Raw genomic sequence first — 20,971 nt, 5'->3', positions numbered from 1 at the left:
TCGCATGGAAAACAGGTCGCATCAACCAATCATCGCTTGGAGAACAAGTCGCATCAACCAATCATCGCTTGTAAAACAGGTCGCATCAACCAATCATCGCTTGGAAAACAGGTCGCATCAACCAATCATCGCTTGGAAAACAGGTCGCATCAACCAATCATCGCTTAGAATAAACTTTGACCTGTCCACTCAAAGATCCAAGCCACAAACTTCCGGTTTTGTCCACGGCAATGCTAGATGGCGAGCCGATAGCGGACGTTTGACAGGTTTGCAGTAAATCCCCGGATTCGGAGAGAATCTGCACGCAGTCGCGTTTGTAGTCCGCGACGAAAAGTAGTCCGCGGCTGCAACACAACGACGCGTTACGATACACGTTACTCGCGAACGCCGTTTTAAGTTCGAAGTACCGGTCATACACGACTATCGTCTCCGACAAATAGTCCGTCAGGTAGACATTCTGGTTATCATCTAAGGCGAGTTTCCAAGGGTCGTTCATTCGAAATCCAAAGCGGAAACCTAGGTTTCTAACATCCATCTCTTGCAGCGGTTTACCGCGTATGGAGAACACGGTGACTTTCTTGGCCTCTTTAAAGCAGACGATAAGATTGTCATTTTCGTTCACGACCATATCACTTGGCTCGTGCACAAGGTGGAAAAGAACTTTGTGCGCCGGTTTGTTTAGAAGGGCTTTGACACTGGCCTTGCAACAAACAACAATTGCACCAGAAGATGTGGTGGCTATGGATACAACAGTCTCCTCCATGTCAACGCGCGTTCCTTGCGAGCCATCATTTGCGCACAGCTGAATGAACTTCCTGTACCCTACCCACGCCTTGTTTTCATCTATTGGGCATATTGCGCTTACAAACTTCTGAAAGTTCAGAGAACAAATTTCTATGTAATCTAACGGCTTCTTCAGTGACGTTTTCGTCTGAATCCTTCCCATTAGAGGTTTGATTGACTGTATCAAAGGCTTGTATTTAATTCGCACTGACTGTACCGGTAGGGATTTGCTGGAACGTTTTGCTTCTGTAATTGTTGCTTTTAGACTGTCATACTTGTTTATGATGTCTACATCTCTAAGTCGTTCTGATATCTGTTTTAAAGTAGCCATTGACACCTTAAGTGCTTTCTCATTTCTTTCCCCGTCGTCGATTTTCTTTCCAAGAGTCGCGATCGCTTTGCTCTCATTTTCTAAAACCTCTTTGATCAATTTCTGACCGTATGCATCTAGTTCTTCTTTCAAATTCTGAATATGAGCCTGAATAGCTCGCACCGTGTTCTGCGAATCTTCTTCGATAACAGATTTTTCGCGTTGGCAAGCTTTTATATTGTCCCTTATTTCTCTAAAAACGCGTCTAGTGCCTGAGTCATGTGTCATCTGTTTTAACTCATTGCGCCGGTCAATAGAGGTGACCTGAATGTTTTCGCAGATATGGGTGGCATGTCGCCCGATTGCGCATCTTCCACAAATCGGCTTTGCACAGGTCACGCAAAATAGTTCTAAAGTAAACGGACTATGTTCTCCGCAGATAATCTCCTTCGGGGAAAGTCCGACCATTTCTTGTCTCACATTCACGATATAATGCTCATGTTCTGTATCCGTTGTCAAATGACCTTTGACACAATCACTGCAAAGGTAGATTTTGCACTCGGCACATTTGCAGCTTGGGATGCTGCCTTTGCACACGTCACATCGGTCGTTTTCAGTCACCGATTGGTCAGAACATTTACTAAATACGTTATCCTCGAAACCGTTCACGCCATTGGTTGGTAGATTGATCTGACGCTGGCAAAGTTCGCATTTGAACCACGAATGACTGTAACGAAACATATGAATAAAAGATTGTGATGCGATTATAATTTTCTATACTATTTTCAATATCTTTAGTTCACATTCTTTTACGACATAAACTTAAAGAAAGAAAACAGATCCAAGAACGGTCAGGTGTGTTGACACAAGCTCGAGACTTACACTGAAATATATATTTTTGGAATGTCTTATTGTGCAAGGATTCAGATACTATCAACGTTAAGGTAAGCTTTTGATTATGACAAATAATTATAGCTTAGCAAATTAACAATAAAACTCTTTCAAGCAAGGTCCCAATCCGACAGAAAAAGAAGGATGCGTGGGCGTATGGTTAGCTTTGAAAACACTGATTGCTATAACAGCACACTAACAGACAGAGAAGATGAACCTCCATCTGGATGGCGTATGGTGTCAAGCTGTAAAAGCCAGAGTAAACTGGAAGTCGAAGACCATCATCTCCACCAGGATCACTACCACCATTTATATATATAGCATGTACGAATCATGTACGAACCCGGGAAGACAGCAACTTTTGCCGCAGATATGAGGAAGTTGAACATCACCACCCTTAGTATTAGTGAATTAAGATAGGCTCGTTCTGTGCAGAAGCGACTGAATTCCGGTGAGTTTCTGCTGTTGTCGGGACGAGAGCAGGAGGAAGCAGCATACAGCCAGGAAGAAGACCTGTTGCTATCAAAGTCGGCCCAAAGAACGCTCATCGGGTAGGAGGTGCACGGACAATTGATAAAAGCCTATTTCCATACAAAGAAGAGGACGATTAATGTAGTACGGCCCGAAGAACGACATAGAAGAGTACGAGAAGGATAACTTTAACAGACTGTCAACTAGCATACAAGACAGACTTAAGAGAAACAAAGTCAATATACTGGGTGACTTTAACGCCAAGCTCGGCAATGACAACCATGATATAAGGAGATCTTTGGGAAGCAATGACTAGGCGAGATGAACGACAACAGTGAGAGATTTGTCGACCTCTGCGCAACAAGAAACCTAGTCATCGGGGAAAGTGTTTTCTACCACAGAAGGATACGCAAGGCAACTTGGGTGTCACAAGACCTGTCATCGGCCACATGTGCGTCGTTATGACGTTTTGTCGCTTTCTTCAAGGTATACATGTCAAGTGAAGGACAGACTTTGCTTTGGACCATTATCACCTTGTCTCCCTATTATAACTAAAGCTGAAGAACAGTCGGACAGAGGGGTCCAGACATCGCAAGCGTTACACCACCGCCACGCTGAAAGACACCTCGAAGCAAGAATAGTTTAAGGTCACTCTATCTAAAAAGTCCCATGTCCTAGGGGCGGTGCTGGAAGAAATGACGATAGAGCAGAAGTTGCAGAAATGGAAAGCAGCATTCACCTCAGAATGTCAAGAAGTACTGAGATCCATGTATAACATCCAAAATGAGTGGATATCAGAAAAGGCGCTTGAAAGTTGAAGTGAAATAACGGCAAGTGTCATCAACAGCAAAACAATGGCAGAAAAAGCAAAAGCACAAGAAGACATAGAAGTAAATAAGAACATCAAGCAAATTATTAGAGCATTATTTATACTCAGACACGCTGGCAACATAAGCGGAAGAGGTGGCACATCAGAACAGAACCAAGGACTTGTACTCCATCACCATGAAAAAAGCGAGAAATTGTGCCAAGCCAGAGTTGAGTGTAAGGAACAGGAACGGTAATAGCAGATGACGAAGGGCAAAAGAAAAGGTGAAGAGAGCGCTTCCTGCAGTTTCTCAATAGGCCAGCTCCTGTGCAGCCACCAGCTATTAGCGATCCGCTAATCAAGTGCTGCACACCCACGAAGCGACCTTATTATTGTTCCATCTACCGAGGAATAACGTTATTGTAAATCCCAGGAAAGGTTTTTAATAACACCCTGCTGAACCGAATGAAAAAACGCAGTAGACCAGATTCTCTGTGACCAACAAGCCGGCTTCCGGAAGGAGAGAACGTGCACGTATCAGTTGCGAACAACCCCTTGAGTATAATGTGCCCCTGTACGTCAACTTCATCGACTTTGAGAAGGCATTCGATAGCGTTGACCGGGAGTCCCCCTGGAGACTACTGAGTCACTATTGTTAACCAACATCATCAGAAAGTCATATAAAGGGATGACCTGCAGAATCGTTTATGGCAGTCAGCTCTCCGATTCTTCGAAGTGAGAACCGGAGTGACGCAAGGCTGCTTACTCGCACCTTTCCTGTTCATGCTGGCCACAGACAGGACGTCCTATAAACAACTCAACAGACCAGAAGCAAAACGGAATCCAGTGGACACTCTGGTGACCACTTCGACTTTGCCACGGGTCTGGCTCCCATACCCAAAACCGGATGAGGGAAAAGACTTACATAGTAGCGGACAATTCAGATAGACTGGGCCGCACCATCAACAAAGAGAGGGCAAGGTTTTCGATACCAACGCATCCAAAGACATACTCAACACAGTCCAAGGCGAGGCGCTGATCGAGATGGACAGCTTCACCTATCCTGGACACCAATTGAAGAACTGATGCAGACGTGAGAATCCGCATCGGTAAAACACGAACAGCCTTCCATCCGCTTAAGACAATCTGGGGATTTAGTGCGAACGGCATCCCCACCAAGATTAGGCTCTTCATCGTGAAGCCGATACTCCTCTATGGAGCAGAGAACCACCGTCACCGCCATTAAAAAGCCAGGTCTTCATCAACAGCTGCCTTAGGTAGATCCTCAAGATCAGCTGGTCATACAAGATTACCAACGAAGAATTATGGAGAAGAAAAAAGAAGCAGCCAGTTGAATTAGACATCCATCAGAGACGCCTTCGCAGGCCAGCATCCACTTCGACAAGTCAATGGATCACTCGGAACATCCAAAGGAAACTGACGAGGGGATGGCATAGAAACACCTGGAACAGAGACCAGTCATGAGAAAGCTGGAGAGCCCAGAAACAAGAAGCCTGGAAGAAGCTGGTCGGTGGCCTGTGTCTCAGACGGGAAAATAGGCGGAGATGAGATGAGATTGGGTATTCTGATGCGTAACTTTTCACTTATTCTGTTGGCTTTTATACGCTCTAAAGTTGGAAATATAATATTTAAATGTTGTCAGTGCCAGCATATGCGTAATGACGGCTAATAAGCCCTTTTGGCTGTCAATCAAATGCTGTAAAATCATTTATATTGTTGGGATATTAGTTTTCGTCAATTTGTGGTTGACATATCAATAAATTTAAGACAAACGCATTGGAAATGACCGACGCATTTCGCTGTTTTGTCTTAAATCTGAAATCCACTTATTAATATGTCCACAAAAAGTCATTTTGAGAATAAAAAACACACGAAAGTTCATACCGACAAATATAGATGACTTTACAGTACATGAACTTAGTTTACCTGGGATGGTCCTGAATTCTCATCTCGAGGCAAGACTCACAGAACGTGTGCAAACATGGCAACAATTTCAGAATCTTATCTCCCTCTGCGCATGTCAAACATTTACCGAGGTCATTATGTGTGTCATCAGTGACGTCATTACTGTCCTCCAATCGCTCTGTCTCGGGAACGGAACTGATTTTCCGCCATTGCACGATTGGCACCGATCTTTCGGTTTGCTGCGCATGCGCGACTGCATCATTGAAAGAACTATGCTGCCGTTCCGTTTTACTCCCTAGATATCTAGACGTTTTCATGGTAAATTCCTCCGTGTCTCGTGTGAGGTCGATGGAAGAATATAAGTTTGAAGGCTTTTTGGGACTAAGAGAAAACGAAGAATCCAATGTTGACGATTTTTCTTCATTGCTACTCTGGAATTTCGAAAAACTTCTGTGTAACGGTTTTCCTTTGTTGAAAGACTCGCTGATATGGCTAGCCCTTTCATATGGTCTAGAGAATCCGGCATTCAAATGGGTCCATGGACGATTATTGGGGTCAGTCGGGATATCCCCCGGGGAGGGGATGAGAATCGAGGGAAGACTTCCGGTACTGCCGACCGAGACACGTGACGTCGATTTCGATTTTGCCGTCCTTTGGGACGATATCCGGCCGCCCGAAGAAGTAACTTGCTCCATGACCGGAAGTAGAGATTTTGAAAAGGATGATTGTAGAGGTCAAATTGCTGGAACATAAAGCCCATTTATAATATATAAAGTCCGTTTTGCGTACTTTTCTGGCAAAATGCGGGCGGTAATCGATAAAATATTTTACAATGTAGACAAAATAACGATCGGCTTCTACTTTTACTTTCCCGTTACATGTTGCCGTGGCGTAGTGGATATGGTGTCCGCCTAGAGTTCGATCCCCACGGTGGGGGCGTTCTTTAAATTTTACCCCAAATACACCAAGTGCTGGCTCTTCCATAAAACGGAGTCGAGAGCGTTTCAAAAAGCTTTATGTTTTCGATTAAATGTAGCTTAAATAAATAAGTTTAAACGTTTAAAACTGTAATGTATAAATCGGCATTTCCTTTCGTAACTCAAGCTTTGCTTAACGCACCCCTAGTATAAGTGTGGCCTATTCTGAGATTTTTTTATCAAAATAGGGAAAATGGGCGGAATTATTTATTATCATTTCAATAGGTCTCAATGTTTGTCAACCATAGAACATAAAAAAATATTTTCTCTATAAAAATTATGAGGTTGCTTTAAGGTGTACGATTAATTTAAACGGATATGCGATTTCGAGTTGCAATATGCATTTAAAATTCGCGTTTGAAGCGTATAACCCATACATGTAGTGCTAAGACTATTATTAGAAAAGGACAGGTTGCTCTTTTCTAAAAAAGGAAAATAAACGCGCATTAATCATATTGCGTGTATTTTCATTAAAATATATTGTTCTATAAGTAATAAAACGATTCTCACTTCAATTTATGTTAAAATATTGACACTTTAATTAAAATCTTCTGTATAATAATGCGTTTAGATTAAAAAAGGGGGAATCATGTTGGTCCGAGGGATGCACGGAGGGGGAGGGTTGTGTGCCCTTCCGTTACTGGCGCACTGTTCACGTTTTAAAGGCATTTACTGGAAGCAAAATATATTAAATGGCAACAAATGGCCAACTCAGGCAAACAAATGTGCAGTTATTTCAAACGCTTTATTTAAATTCAATGTATACTCGAATTTTCAAAACTATCAATGATAATGGTTCAAACGCAATGTAATCTACTTCGTTCGCCAAAAATCCATTAACTAAACGATTTCTTTATGTGTTAGTCTCGAGTGTTATTTCGCTTCTGTGTATAATATAAATTGATGTGGCATTATTTGCATTTTGTCGTGGTCTCAAGTTTAGGAAAATGAATGTGCAGCATAAACTTAATAATTGCATCAAGAGTTATAAACATGTCACAAATGCACTTACCAAATCTTTAAAATCCAGTTTTCGTTATGTTTATGTTGTATTTGTTTTAGTTGTGTCCGCCTTGAGCATTTAGAAAGCGGCCGTTGGTAAGCGTTTGGATTACATTCAACAGAAATCAGATAAAAGTGTTTTCACAGTTTAGACAATACGAGGGGTCTGGTCGGTTGACTCAATTATTGTTAATGAAAGAATGAATAATCGGTTAATTGATCGATCCAAAGTATATATGAGCCGTGCTCTGAGAAAACGGGGTTTAATGCACGTTGGTAAATTGTCGTTCAAGATTAGCATGTGCAGTCCGCACAGGCTAATCAGGGACGACACTTTCCGCTTTAATTATATTTTTCGTTTAAAGAAAGTCTCTTCTTAACAAAAATCCAGTTTAGGCGGAAAGTGTCGTCCCTGATTAGCCAGCGGACTGCACAGGATAATCAGGGACAACACTTAACGCATATGCATTAAACCCCATTTTCACAGAGCGCGGCCCATTTAATAGTTTAGGTAGACGTAGTTTCGTTTTCAAGGTCAACTCACTAAATAATTATACTGAAATTAACTTACACACGATAAGATTTCTAAAACAATTAATTTCCAAAAGTTTGTTAATACTTTGCACAGTTCAACAGTGTTTACTTGTTTTAATGCATTAAAACATTCTCACTTTTGGCATTAAAATATTTGTGTTACGTTTTTGTTGTAATAAAAATTTGTGTGATTATTATTTAACGATTATTCGAATAAAATGCTTTAATTTAGTTTATGGTTCTTTTCATATTGTACAAGTATTGTACAATTAATTAAATCCACTTGTTTATGCAAACAAACTTGATATATAACCGAGCTGTAAGGTGAATTATTATATTTTATTTGATAGCAACTTTTGTAATTGAAGATGTTTTGGTGGATAAGAAAAAAGTTAACAAGCCAGTGCCTCCAGTGAGGTTTGAACTCACGACCCCTAGTTTACGAGACTAGTGCTCTACCACTGAGCTATGGAGGCTCGCGGTTGGCAAGCGATAAAACCAATATTTATAAACTCTTGGTTGTAGACTATCGACGGTATCATACATTCTGAAGTGGAAGTCTAAATAATATACATGTACATATATTTAAATAACATTCTCAAGCTAACCATATTGATGGTAGAAGTAGAAGAAGTAGTAGTAGTAGCAGCAGCAGAAGTAGGCGGAGCAGTAGTTGTTGTTGTTGTTTTCGTTGTAGTTTATGTTGTAGACGAAGAAGAAAAGATGATTTTAACCCATTCATGCCTAGCGTCCTGAAAAAAGGACATTGCAAACAGCGTAGACCCAGATGAGACGCCGCATAATGCGGCGTCTCATCTGGGTTTGCGCTGTTTGCTTAAAGAAATTTCTGTACGAAATATTCTAAATATAGAACTAAAATATACCAGACACCCCTACTTTTGGAAATAAATTGATCCAATTTAGAAGAATGGGAGAGTCCACTGGGCATAAATGGGTTAATGTTAAACCAGAGAAATAATACGCGTTCAACACCTTTTAAAGTCTTTACTAAATACGCAAGAAATATTGAAATCTGAGTATCGAACTGAGTTTCCAAGGCGCTAACGATATGGTAAACAACATGGCGAAGTATGGGTCAAAAAAGGTTTATTTCTTATCAGAACAGAACATATTTTATACACGTTAACTTTACAGTTTTTTTTTAATTTTATTTTTATCAGTAGTGAGTATGTAGTAACAATAACATCTACATTTGATATGATCACAATATGTATGTAATGATTCAATATTATAACACTCACAATATAGAACAACAGCGTCTTATATGTATCGTGCTCTGTAAAAAAAGGGGTTTAATGGATGTGCGTAAAGTGTCATCCCAGATTAGCCTGTGCAGTCCGCATAGGCTAATCAGGGGCGACACGTTCCGCTTTGGGGGGCATATTTCGTTAACAGAAAGTCTAATCTAAGCAAAGGCGGAAAGTGTCGCCCTGATTAGCCTGTGCGGACTGCGCAGTCTAATCTGGAACGACACTTTACGCACATGCATTAAACCTCTTTTTAACAGAGCAGGGTCCATGTACACAGAGAATCCATACAAGCACATTGCCGCTAATTAGGTTGAGCCTCGCTCTGGGAAAACGGGGCTTAATGCATAGTGCCGTGAAGTACCGTCCTTAATTAGCGTGTTCAGTGCGGTCGTCTTTACCCATTTATGCCTAGTGGACTCTCCCATCCTTCTATATTGGATCAATTTATTTCCGAAATTCGGGGTGTCTGGTATACTTTTTTTCTATATTTAGAATATTTCTTACAGAAATTCCTTTAAGCAAACAGCGCAGACCCAGATGAGAGGCCGCATTATGCGGCGTCTCATCTGGGTTTACGCTGTTTGCAATGTCCTTTTTTTCAGGACGCTAGGCATAAATGGGTTAACCGTGTTTCTTTAACCTTTTTGTGATTCCCCACTTTAAAAACAATATGCAATGACAAGTAGAAATATTCCAGACCACTGTTTAACATTATTGTCATTTTTATTGATTTGTTCAATATAAAGGATTGATATTATTATTTTTTTCTATTTCTTTCAAAACCTTCGTGAATGTATCACTCATATTTAATATATCTGGCATAAACTATGTAATATTGTCCCTAATACACTACCAATAATGTGTAAACATAATCCCAAGGCGAGAAACTATATCAGAATTATTTCTTTCGTTTCAATCCTTGTCTGATATTTATTGTATTGTGTATTTTGATATATTGTACTTACCAAAAGAAATAAATATCTTTGAACTAAAGGAAAATTACCGCAAAATGTATACAGGCATCTAATTAAGAGAATATGGTCGACTGTAGAAAAAAATATGATGGAAGACTATATGAGTATATGTAGAATACCAAACAAAAAGTGTAGGGTTTGCACAAAAAAGCTATCGATCTGGTCAGTGGAGCTCTGATTCAAGTAGGGCAGAGTTCAGTAATGCATGATTGGTCATTGGTTCGGGTACTACTAAATGTACCCCGGGTACTCTTAAGTATGCTTAAACTTACCTCGGGTACGGATAATATACTTAAACGTACCTGGTCAATTAAGACTGTACCCGAGTTTTTTATTCCCGCCCAAAATCCGATGTCGTAAAACGCGCTACGGAATACGAAAGATTGTTTTAACAAAACCTGCCCAAACATGCTTTTTGAGTATGAGTTTCGATAATATAGAAATATAGAGGCCATATTACAGAATATTGACATACATATTGACATATGACATACATATAAACATAGTTTATTTGAAAAAGCCTACAACGACCAATATAGCGTTAGAATACCGGGGTACGTTTTAGTATATTTTTCGTTCAACTATGTATCTCGGGCTCGGCTAGCATTAACTTAATTAGTGTACAGTAACAAAGTCGTACATCTGCCGTCACAATCCACATGACGTCATCGTCAAAACCTTCAAACCTTAGAGAGTCGCGTTGGACGATTGCGTCATTTTGAACATGAAAGTCATGAAAGTCATGAAACTGTTGTATTTTCTGAACACTTCTGTGGCAGATGCATTCGTTTGACTGCCATCCTTCGATATGCAACATTCGTTGTTGACACAAAACGCGTCGAAATCATCCAGGCATTTCGAAACCAATAACGTATAATTCATTTCTACTTATATTTATAGATTGGTGTCAAGTATCCGCTGCTAGATTTACGTCATAAACCTAGCGAACAGTCATCATAATGTTCAGCACTTCCGTCCAGAGTGCGCATGTCCGTGCAAACCTTTTCGACGTCTGACGTCACTACCGGCGTCATTGACGTCACCGAACGAACAGTCATAATAATGTTCAGCACTCCTTTTCGAAGCAGTAATGACATCAAAGCACGTCGAAATCATCCAAGAACGTCGAAATAAATTACGTTTTGTATTTATATTTTAAGTTTCCTTCTGCCTTCTGGACGATTTCTATCATAAGCCTGACGAGTATTCTTCACAATGGTCATCACTTCCTTCCACAGAACGCATGTCCGAACAATCCCGTTCGACGTCATACGTCACTGCCGGCGTCATTGACGTCACTGGTTTGACCTGACCGGACACCTTGTCCTTCACCACGTGCGTGCCCTTGACTCGTTTCCACTTCATGCGCCGGTTTTGAAACCACACCTTGACCTGAAACACGTGTGTGAATATAAGATTCCAAATAATTATTTTTTAAATGTTCCAAATGCATGCGCGTAAAGTGTCGTCCCAGGTCAGCCTGTGCAGTCGGTAACACAGGCTAATTAGAGATGGCACATTCGGCTTGTATTGCATTTTTCGTTTAAAGGAAGTCTCTACAAAGGAAAAATCCATTTTAGGAGGAAAGTGTCGTCCCTGGTGCAGTCTGCACAGGCTCATCTGGGTCGCCACACTCCGCACATGCAGTTCACTCCATTTGTGTCTTGTTCTGAGAAAATTGGGCATAATGCATGTGCGTAAAGTGTCGTCCCAGATTAGCCTGTGCAGTCCGCACAGGCTAATCAGGGACGACACTTTCCGCTTTAATGGTATTTTTAGTTTCAAGGAAGTCCCTCCTTGCCGAAAATCAAGTTTAGGCGGAAAGTGTCGTCCCTTTTTAGCCTGTGCGAACTGCACAGGCTAATCTGGGATGACACTTAACGCACATGCATTATGCCCAGTTTTCTCAGAACGCGGCTCATTTTCTCAAAGCATTTTATGTTCGCGTCTTAAAAATTCAGCGCATACTAAAATACGGCTACACCAATATTGATTATTAATAGGTAATTTTATACAACTACAAAAAAGTTTTACCGAAAGTGTCTGATATATCATGTTTCCAATCACAACTCTAGTTGGTAAAACATATGAAGACCGAACTAGGGGAGGTAATCACTAAATATTTGAAAAATAAAACTTGTTACAGGTGTCTCCCTTATCTCGATGCAATTTCTGCACTGATCGCAAGATTTTAGGTGTTTTACATTTTGACAATAAATACGGCGATGAAATCTCCAGATGTTGTGTTACTTTGGTCAGTATCATACTGTTGTCAGAGAAAACAATCCTTATTGGTAAAATCAAAGAGCCGATAAGGTATATACAGTATATCTATCAGAATTTGCCTCGAAACTTTATTGGAACATGTTTTTCGATGTGTTTTTTTCATTCCTTCGTGCATACATACATTCATTTATTAAAACGTTCATTGATACCATTATTCATCCACACACCTCTGCATTAAATGCACGTGTGTAGTTAATTATAAATCATTTATTGCAATTAAAATATGTTCTATAATAAATTTTATTAAATTCGATAAGGTTTCAATTTATAAACGCTTTTAAGAAAAAAATATATTATTACTTTAAATATTCATATATTACTTTAATGTTTGCATCGCCATGCGTTAAACTTTGTTTGCATAAATGTGTTTATTTTATGCTTTCCGCTGGTTTATAGTGAAATAAAATTGGTATTCCACTGTTTTAAACAGTGAAAAATAACAGTGAAAAATATCGATATTTTTCACTGTTTTACTGCGAAATGACGTCATTTTTTCGACAAAATGACTTCATAATTCCAGCGAAATTATCAAGTCAAACTCATTTACAATGTAAATAAACGGTGAAAAAAACGTAGAATAAAAAGAAAATGTGTTGGATTCGATGGAATATCGATTTTATTTCACTCGTGATCATAATTTTTTTTTTCACTCGTGGCTCCGCCACTCGTGAAAATATTGTTTTCTATGATCACTCGTGAAATAAAATCGATATTCCACCGAATCCAACAAATATCCTCTATTTATTAATAATAGAATGCACTGCTACATTTCGTGATGGCGGGTAGGCTGACTTTGAAGTTAACTTCGCGTATGGTTTCAAAATTGCAATTAGCCGAGCTCTGTGAAAAGGGGGTTTAATGCATATGCGTGAAGTGTCGTCCCTGATTAGCATGCGCAGTCCGCACAGACTAATCAGGGACGACACTTTCCGCTTTTATGATATTTTCTGTTAAAAGAAAGTCTCTTCTTAGCAAAAATCCAGTTTAAGAGAAAAGTGTCGTCCATGATTAGCCTGTGCGGACTACACAGGCTTATCTGGGACGACACTTTACGCACATGCATTAAACCCCTTTTTCACAGAGCACGGCTCATACAGTTTTAGAAATTTAAAATTCAGAATACGAACGTTATTTATTTCTCTTTAGTAGCACTTACATAATTGTGTAATATTGCTCAATCATAAAAGATTAATTTATATCTTCTTGTATTTAGGCAAACGGCAAAATGATAAATATTACTTCAATCTTTTATATCTTAATAACTTGTGAAATTAACATACCTCGAAAAGGCAGCTAAAGGGAAGGTGTCGTGAGATATTAATTGTTTTTACAAATTATATTTATGTGTAGGTATTTTTTACAAATTATATTTATGTGTAGGTAATTTTTCAAAAATCATATTTATATGTAGGTAATTGCTTCAATGCGTCTTACAATTTCAAAATTCAATTACATACTTGTACATGTGTTATTTTAGTTTCGTGAATTCTTTACAGTTCATAAATACTTTCATCTATAATGATCTAAACGAAAATTACATAGGGTGTAAGTTCAAAATGAAATTTATATTTATGCTAAAAATATAGTGTATACAAATGTCGCTCATGTCCAGAAATAAACTTAAACGGAATAAGATATAAGTGGTAGAAATAAATCACTTACATGATAGAGGTAGAAATAACGATGTAGAAATAAATCACTTACACTTAAACGCGACATAATTTTCAGTTCAGTAAAATGTCTATCAAATATATTACGATGTTCAAAGAAAACTACATTAATTTTGTCATTTCATTAAAACTTAAATGCGAACTTTTCAGTTATGGTTCAACATAGTGTCTGAAAAAAAGAACCAAATCCTAGTGCACGTGTCCCTTTAATTGGAACGCGATGGCATGGGAAAACAACAGTAGGTAATCTATGGCTCCAGCTCAATGCAGTTAAGCTATCATTGCACCACAACCTACAATATATTAACGGTGGTGAAAACAGCACGTGGCCATACAAGTTCAGAAACTAAATCCGTTTTAATATTTAATATTTTTACGATATAAACACAATGAACGCCGTACTTGTTTTGGCTGTTATTTCTACGGTGGCAGGTTAGCTATTTTATTATTATATTTATGCTAATCTCGTAAAATAACTTATAATTGATGCAATCAATTCACTTTTCGCCTTGAACTAAATTACCATTGAAACGCTTGTGTTGATTATAATTGCACTTAATTCGTGTGACGTATATAAACATATAAGTGTGGAATAAGTGTATAATGTGTCAGAGGAGGTAATCACGTGACAAACAAGATGGCGACGTCCATGACGAGACATGTATATTTCGCCGTTTTATACGATGAAATTACTTGTTTCAATTGTTGAAATGCCGCTCAATTTCCAACCATATCGGCGAGAAAGTGATTAGCGTTTATATCGTATTAATATTCGCTGTATATCGCAACTTAAATCGCTGCAAAATTTCTAAGCGGGTAACAACATTATAGGTTATGGTATGAAAATACACAACGAGTAAAGTCGAGAGCGAATATTAATACAAAAAAACTGCTTATCACTTTCTCGCTGATATTAAAGTGAGCGCCATTTAAACAAGTATGCAAGTAATACAGGGTATACAACAGCGAAAAATACCTGAATCAGCATGGACGTCGCCATATTGTTTGTCACGTGATAACCGCATCTGTATATAATGGTATGCGTACTTATTATTATAAGCTTATTTTATTGTATTATCTAATTTGACTCAGGCTTTTGTCCTTAACTATTATTTATGCAAATATTTGCCAGTATGATAAACCAATCTGTAGATATTCGCATCCCAGCTAGAATTCGAATACTTCCCTTTCAATTCATGTTTAGAAGACTTAATAATAATTAAAGAAAGTCATGAACGCAACAAAAACATGGCTTAAGTATATTGTCTGTGATTGCTTTCCTCTACATGATTTAAATGAAGTCATGTTCCTCCAAAGGTTTCATCAATGTCATCTTTAAAGAAAACATCATTATTTTGTTTTATTAGAAATTTATATTTTGATTTATTAAAGTAATGATAACAGCCGAGGAGTGCCGCATGACGTCAGATTGCTCCCACGTGACGTGTGCTGAAAACAATTACGCAGTAGAGTGTCACAATCGGGTGTGTACATGCAATAAAGGTAAGGGCATAATATGAGCACCGTTATGGAAAAACTTGGCTTAATGCATGATCGAAAAGTGTCGTCCCAGATTCGCATGTGCAGTCCGCACAGGCTAATCAGGGGCGACAATTTACGCTTATATGACATTTTTCTTTTGAATGAAGTCTCATCTAAACAAAATCTCTTTTTGTCGAAAAGCTTCGTCCCTTATTTGCATGTGCGGACGAATCGGGGAAGACACTTATTGTATATTAAAGCTTTTATTTGGGCGTTACACTTGCTGCCGTTTTGAGATATAAAAAAAACAATAACAAACAAGCGTCTGCGAGGTCGCAAGTATTTAATAAAATATATAATCTATCGATCGAAGGTTTATTTTGGCTCAGAAACTGTGCTTTCTTAACCTTAAACTATTTATTTAAATAAACAAAATTGTTGAACGAAAAAGCAATAAAGGATGTTGCTCGGTAAAGCGTTTGTCCAGTTTTCGTTGACACCTATAATATCTAGATTAAGCTTTGTGTAGAAAATAATCAACAACATCCAAAACTTTTAAAATACATGTGTTACTATTGATTGAAATTAAGTATTTGTGTTCCGTCGCCGGAAGTGAATCAACTGTATTGTTTCATTTTCCCAGCGGAGACCCACTGCTTATCACAGGCTGAGTGCGCAACTTCCGGTTGTCAGCGGGATTGGCACTGCGTTGACAACGTGTGCCGCTGCGGACTTCCGATTCCGATCGGAGGCTTCATCGGAAAATAGACGCCACCAACCCTACCCCCGGGCAGAGCAAGTTCTCGCGTCCAACCCCGCCACCCCCACCACCCGATTCACCGCAAGCCCAACCCCTACACACACCTAAAGAAAACACATAAATAATATTAGCCGCGCTCTGTGAAAATGGGGCTAAATGCATGGACAGGCTAGTCAGGGACGACGCTTTACGCACATTTATGTAGCATCTTTTTTTCCCATTTTGCGACTCGTTTATATTCAAATTAAGAATTAGGTTGGAGAGGCGTTTAGCCTACTTTATAACCCGACTTTTCGACTCATCTCATATTTTTTCATATTGTTTAAATGTTTAATCATTATATATGGGATTATTTACGCAGTTTATCAAAGTACACGTAGTTAATGTATTATTTGTATATTTAATTTTATTTTGTTTATTTGCATTAGATTTCCTCTTAATGTGTATTTATTGTTTATAATGAATTGCTCATTATAGTTTAACCATTATTCCTATAGAGTTGTGTAATTTGACAGCTTTTTGGAACACGTTTGTTAAATTTTTGAAAATGTATGTAAACTGTACACAAAAGTTAATACTAGATAAATTGTTAAAACTAATTCTTATTATAACACTTGTACACTTTTTTTTCTTCCAAAGTAAAGGCATAACTTACTTTGACTATTTAAACCATTTCTTTTGTGTTTAATAGTAATAGCTTTTACACTGATAATCGTCCGATTTTGAATTGCATTGAATTATACTTTTCAAACTAATAAACGTTTGTTGTTTTATGTTGTTGTTTTTTTGTACTTTTCGTTTATTCTCTTATCCCCGCAATAAACGAGAAGACATGCTGCATTTCATGAATCTTGATGGGCCATTAAAATCGGAACGATGAAGACTTTTAGTTTTTGTTTAAGTAAATTGAAATTGAAATAGAACACTGCTGTTCGTGTGTTGTCTGATGACAAGTACACGGTACAGAAGAGTATAGTTTTCTGTATTTTTTGCTTGTTGGTACGGTAATTTGAAAACAAAAAATGCAGAAATAAAAAACAGTTCTTGTTGTTTTTGGGTCCGTGTTTATACTGTCTTTTAGTGAATCGTTTCGAATTCGTCAAAATGAAATAAACGAAAATCAACACCTAATTATTATTATTAAAATTAAAAAACAACAACATAGATTTAACAAGATACAAAATGCTCTTTTTGTTTTTTGGGGGAGCAATATATTAAACACATATACCATGTAAGTGTTCGTGTGTCGTATGAATAAATATCAGTTGCGAGAAATTAAAATAGAATAAAGTGCTCACACAAACAAATAAAAACGAGCATTTTGTATCTCTTAAATATATGTTACAATACCACATCTAGCGTCGAAATTTCGGCTATTGCTATAAGTAAGCTTGATTTGTTTATGTGTTAATTTTATTTTTTTGAAATATTGTACCGAAATATTCGTTGATTTTGAGTATTCAATCTATTTATGTAACTTTAAAATAAATATGGCCCCTATAATTATGTCCCCTACCTGCCGTTCCGTAAGATCCAGGGCAACCGCAATCTCGTACCGTCGAAGTCTCGTGAGATAGTTGCGAGACGTGAACTCGCGTTCAAGCTCCCGGATCTGATGTTTCGTGAAAGCCGTCCGCTCTTTCCGGGGTTTGATGGAGAGATCGAGCTTGCATTGGTCGCCGGAATCTGAAATCAGGTGTAAAAAGACACAACTATTACAATCGTTCACACACTTCTTATTCTTTGTCAAGTTTCTTTTGAACAAGCGACATCGTCAAACGTGGGATAAAAACTTGTGTCATGACAAAATGGTATTATTTTTTTTGTAATCTGCTTTTATACAAAAGGTTTTGGCTGCATCTTAAAAACATTGTATGAAGATATTTTGGATAGAAGCTTTAGGCTTGGAAAATTGAATTGTTTAATTGTAGGAAAGAAGAAATTTCATTTCTCATGTGCTGCCTGAACAGCTTCAAGGACATTTCCACGTTTCCGTCGATCTCACGTGCGTTTCCACGTGCATCATTCGCATTGTTCACGCGTAGACTATTACCCAATTAAATTCGAATTAAATTAGGTGTAACATTGCTGTAATTCAATTTAGATTGGTAAATGATGTCTGTTTGTTTCGAAATAAAGGGCGAACGCTTCGATGTCGACTCAGCTGGCTCTGTTACCAGGGACCACATGCCGCGGTGATTGTTTCGTATATTAAAGGTACTTGTTCCCAGATTTTTGTTGTTGTTGGTGTTGTTGTTGTTTTTTGGAAAATGTCAGATATATGTTAACTAACATATCTTTCGATTTTAAATAGTCTTAACTAATTAAAATAGCAAGGTAAAAAGTCGATATTGGCCAACAAGGGATAAGAAAAGGGGAACTCTGAAGGATTATGCGCTACATTTTGTTTTGATACATTTACAAAATTGGTTAAAATAGTTGTTTTGTTTTGGGGGATTTTGCAAGGAAACAGTAATACTGAACATTTATCATGCTCTAAAATATCCATAATATGCATCTTTTGACAATTTAAAAAACTTAAAATTATAAAGCGTTACAAACGCGAAACGATTGTATAATTTGGAAAATTATGTTGTTATCGTTCTGTTTTGTAACATTGCGAGGGTTGCTTATATAAAGTATGAAATACATACGCGTCAATATCAGCACGGATGGCCAAATGGTTTCAACGATAGACTTTCACTCCAAGGCTCAGAGGTTTGGACCTTGGTGTGGATTACCTTTTTTCTTTCTTTAATTTTGTATTTGTGTTTTATAATGGAACTCTTTAGTTCGGATGTTTACTATTATCAATTTAAAATGAAAATGTTCTTTTTTTTCAGTTTTATAATCCACCCGGTTATAATTATTCTGTTAGAGATATTATTTGAATCTCATTCGGGGAAAACTGGGCTTAATCCGTTTTCGTGAATTGTCGTCCTAGATTAGCGTTAGCAGTCCGCAATGCTAACCAGGGACGACACTTTCCGCTGTTCTTGTACTTTCCGTTAAATCAAAGTCTCTTCAAGTTTCGGCGGAAAGTGTCGTCCCTGATCAGCTCGGGCGGATTACGGCGATAATCCGATACGACACTTTAAGCAAGTGCGTTAAGACCCGTTTTCCAACAGTGAGGTTCTTATATGTTTGTATTTGCAAAAATTGAACATAAAACTATTTTATCAATTTTTTTTTACTTCATACATAAACAAAAAACAATATGAAAATATAAATTACCGTCCAAAGTGTTATCGCCGTCGTCTGATAGTCCATATTTCGTATCTGTTTCAATGTCGTTTTCAAACGTCGGACTGTGCAAACTCTGCCCGGTCTCGTTTTCCTGGAAATATCCATCTTTTGTAGACGTAGAAAATTTCGTACTCTTAGATCTTGGATTGCCAAATTCACCGTAAAATCCGGTATAATTATGTCCGATATTTCCAGTATCCGAACTTTTATTCCTGTCGTGTAACGATGACAAATGACCGTTTTTTGCCTCCGGTTGTACAATCTCATCGGATTTTGTTTCGGGTAGTAAATAATTCGAATGATACGACGCGACGTTCCAGATTTGGGTGTACGACGACGGGCCGTATTCGTAAGGGTACGACGGACAGCCGATCGTACGCGGGTCGTACGAGTGGGCATCGAACACGCCTGGTCTCGACAGACTGCTCGGTATTCTATAGCCGCCGCCGTGGAATGCGGACTGGAAATGATTTAAGTTGGGTCCGTTTACTCCGTATATCTGATTATGATCCATTTTTCAGACCGGCGGGTAATAAAAATCCTCCGCCGTAACAATACACTTACGATGTTTCAAATTAGTTTTCAATATTTGCAATATAATGACATCCACATGTTGTCCGCGTTGGTGAATGGTAAATTCCCGCTACAAATGCTGCAAAAGTCATCGGTAATCTTCTATCCGTGAATTACAGCAAAGTTCCGCCGCCAAGTTAAACTATTCTATCTATTTAATTACGCCGCTTTGACCGAAAGTCCGTTATATTGTTTATTTCGCGCACCGCTTTGGAACTGTTCGTTAAATCGTTTTTAAAACGGGATACCGCAAATTTCACAAATTGTTAATTTCCGATTGTAGATTAATTACTACACAGAATCGCTTTGAAAAGACCGGATCTCATTTATCTAAGAAAGTAATTACTTTTAAGTCGAAACACGGCAGTGGTAGAAACATCAACGCTGAAAAATGGTTAATAAAATGAAAAATTGCGTTAACAGACATTTCTTAATGCTTCAATGCGCATGCTTGTTTTTCTAACGCATGGAACTACTTTCTATGAAAACGGTTTCCGATTGGACGATGCCAATCGGCGCGCGCATCAGGAAGGTGGAGCTATGACCGTATGCTTAGCACTGAAAAAAGATACGGATGATTTGTACCTGACTTAAAATTTCTCATTGACTTAATGATTTCTGCAAACCTACGTATTATATGAAGATTTCAAGGATAAGCATATCTGACTGTCATCACTTACTTGAACATAATGCACGTATTTGTTTATGACTAAATATTTTTAAATACTGTTTAATTGGTCTCCTGAATATAATACTATATTCAGGGATCGCTTTCAAAAGTTATTTAAATGTTTAGAAAAGGGATATTTTGTCTGTTTGATTAAGTTAGTGACCGAAATGTTGAATATTGAATTTAAACTAAAAATCTTATATTTTGTTAGAGTAATAAATACATTTTCTGTAGTTCTTCTGGTGCTGCTACTACTACCACCGACACCACGACCGCTACCAACTTTACCACTGCCGCCATACATATACAACAACAACAGCAATAACAACAACTTTCT

General features: G+C 38.1%; 2 protein-coding genes, 1 long non-coding RNA gene and 1 other non-coding gene across 4 annotated transcripts; 1 reads left to right on the top strand and 3 right to left on the bottom strand.

Moving 5' to 3' along the window:
* On the bottom strand, positions 1-1,381 carry LOC127859647 (uncharacterized). Its single transcript, XM_052397153.1, has one exon. It carries the CDS (start codon positions 1,379-1,381, stop codon positions 158-160), a length of 1,224 nt encoding a protein of 407 aa, XP_052253113.1. The 3' UTR covers positions 1-157.
* A 6,725-nt stretch (positions 1,382-8,106) lies between these two features.
* Positions 8,107-8,178, bottom strand: Trnat-cgu (transfer RNA threonine (anticodon CGU)). The gene has a single exon. It is a non-coding gene; the product is annotated as a tRNA-Thr (tRNA).
* A 1,788-nt stretch (positions 8,179-9,966) lies between these two features.
* Positions 9,967-19,905, bottom strand: LOC127859646 (homeobox protein MOX-1-like). Its single transcript, XM_052397152.1, has 4 exons — positions 19,770-19,905; positions 19,380-19,496; positions 17,662-17,831; positions 9,967-11,339 (listed from the first exon to the last, which is right to left on the bottom strand). The coding sequence occupies exons 1-4, from the start codon at positions 19,903-19,905 to the stop codon at positions 11,136-11,138; spliced, it is 627 nt and encodes a 208-aa protein (XP_052253112.1). The 3' UTR covers positions 9,967-11,135.
* LOC127861070 (uncharacterized) lies at positions 14,200-16,510 on the top strand. Its single transcript, XR_008040057.1, has 3 exons — positions 14,200-14,335; positions 15,296-15,406; positions 16,029-16,510. It is a non-coding gene; the product is annotated as an uncharacterized LOC127861070 (long non-coding RNA).
* Positions 19,906-20,971: the final 1,066 nt, after the last annotated feature.

The sequence above is a fragment of the Dreissena polymorpha genome, chromosome 15 (genome assembly GCF_020536995.1).
Source record: "Dreissena polymorpha isolate Duluth1 chromosome 15, UMN_Dpol_1.0, whole genome shotgun sequence".
Lineage (NCBI taxonomy): Eukaryota > Metazoa > Mollusca > Bivalvia > Myida > Dreissenidae > Dreissena > Dreissena polymorpha.
Note: the sequence above shows the minus strand (reverse complement) of the source record. Positions and strands in the feature narration are given on the sequence as shown.

Excerpts from the sequence above, each read along its gene's own strand:
- LOC127859646 (XM_052397152.1), bottom strand. The coding sequence starts at position 19,905 with ATGGATCATAATCAGATATACGGAGTAAACGGACCCAACTTAAATCAT. Across the intron at positions 19,497-19,769 it reads TGCCCACTCGTACGACCCGC|ATGGATATTTCCAGGAAAAC; the intron begins GTACGATCGGCT and ends CGTCTACAAAAG. Across the intron at positions 17,832-19,379 it reads CGGCGATAACACTTTGGACG|ATTCCGGCGACCAATGCAAG; the intron begins GTAATTTATATT and ends ACCTGATTTCAG.
- LOC127859647 (XM_052397153.1), bottom strand. The coding sequence starts at position 1,381 with ATGACACATGACTCAGGCACTAGACGCGTTTTTAGAGAAATAAGGGAC.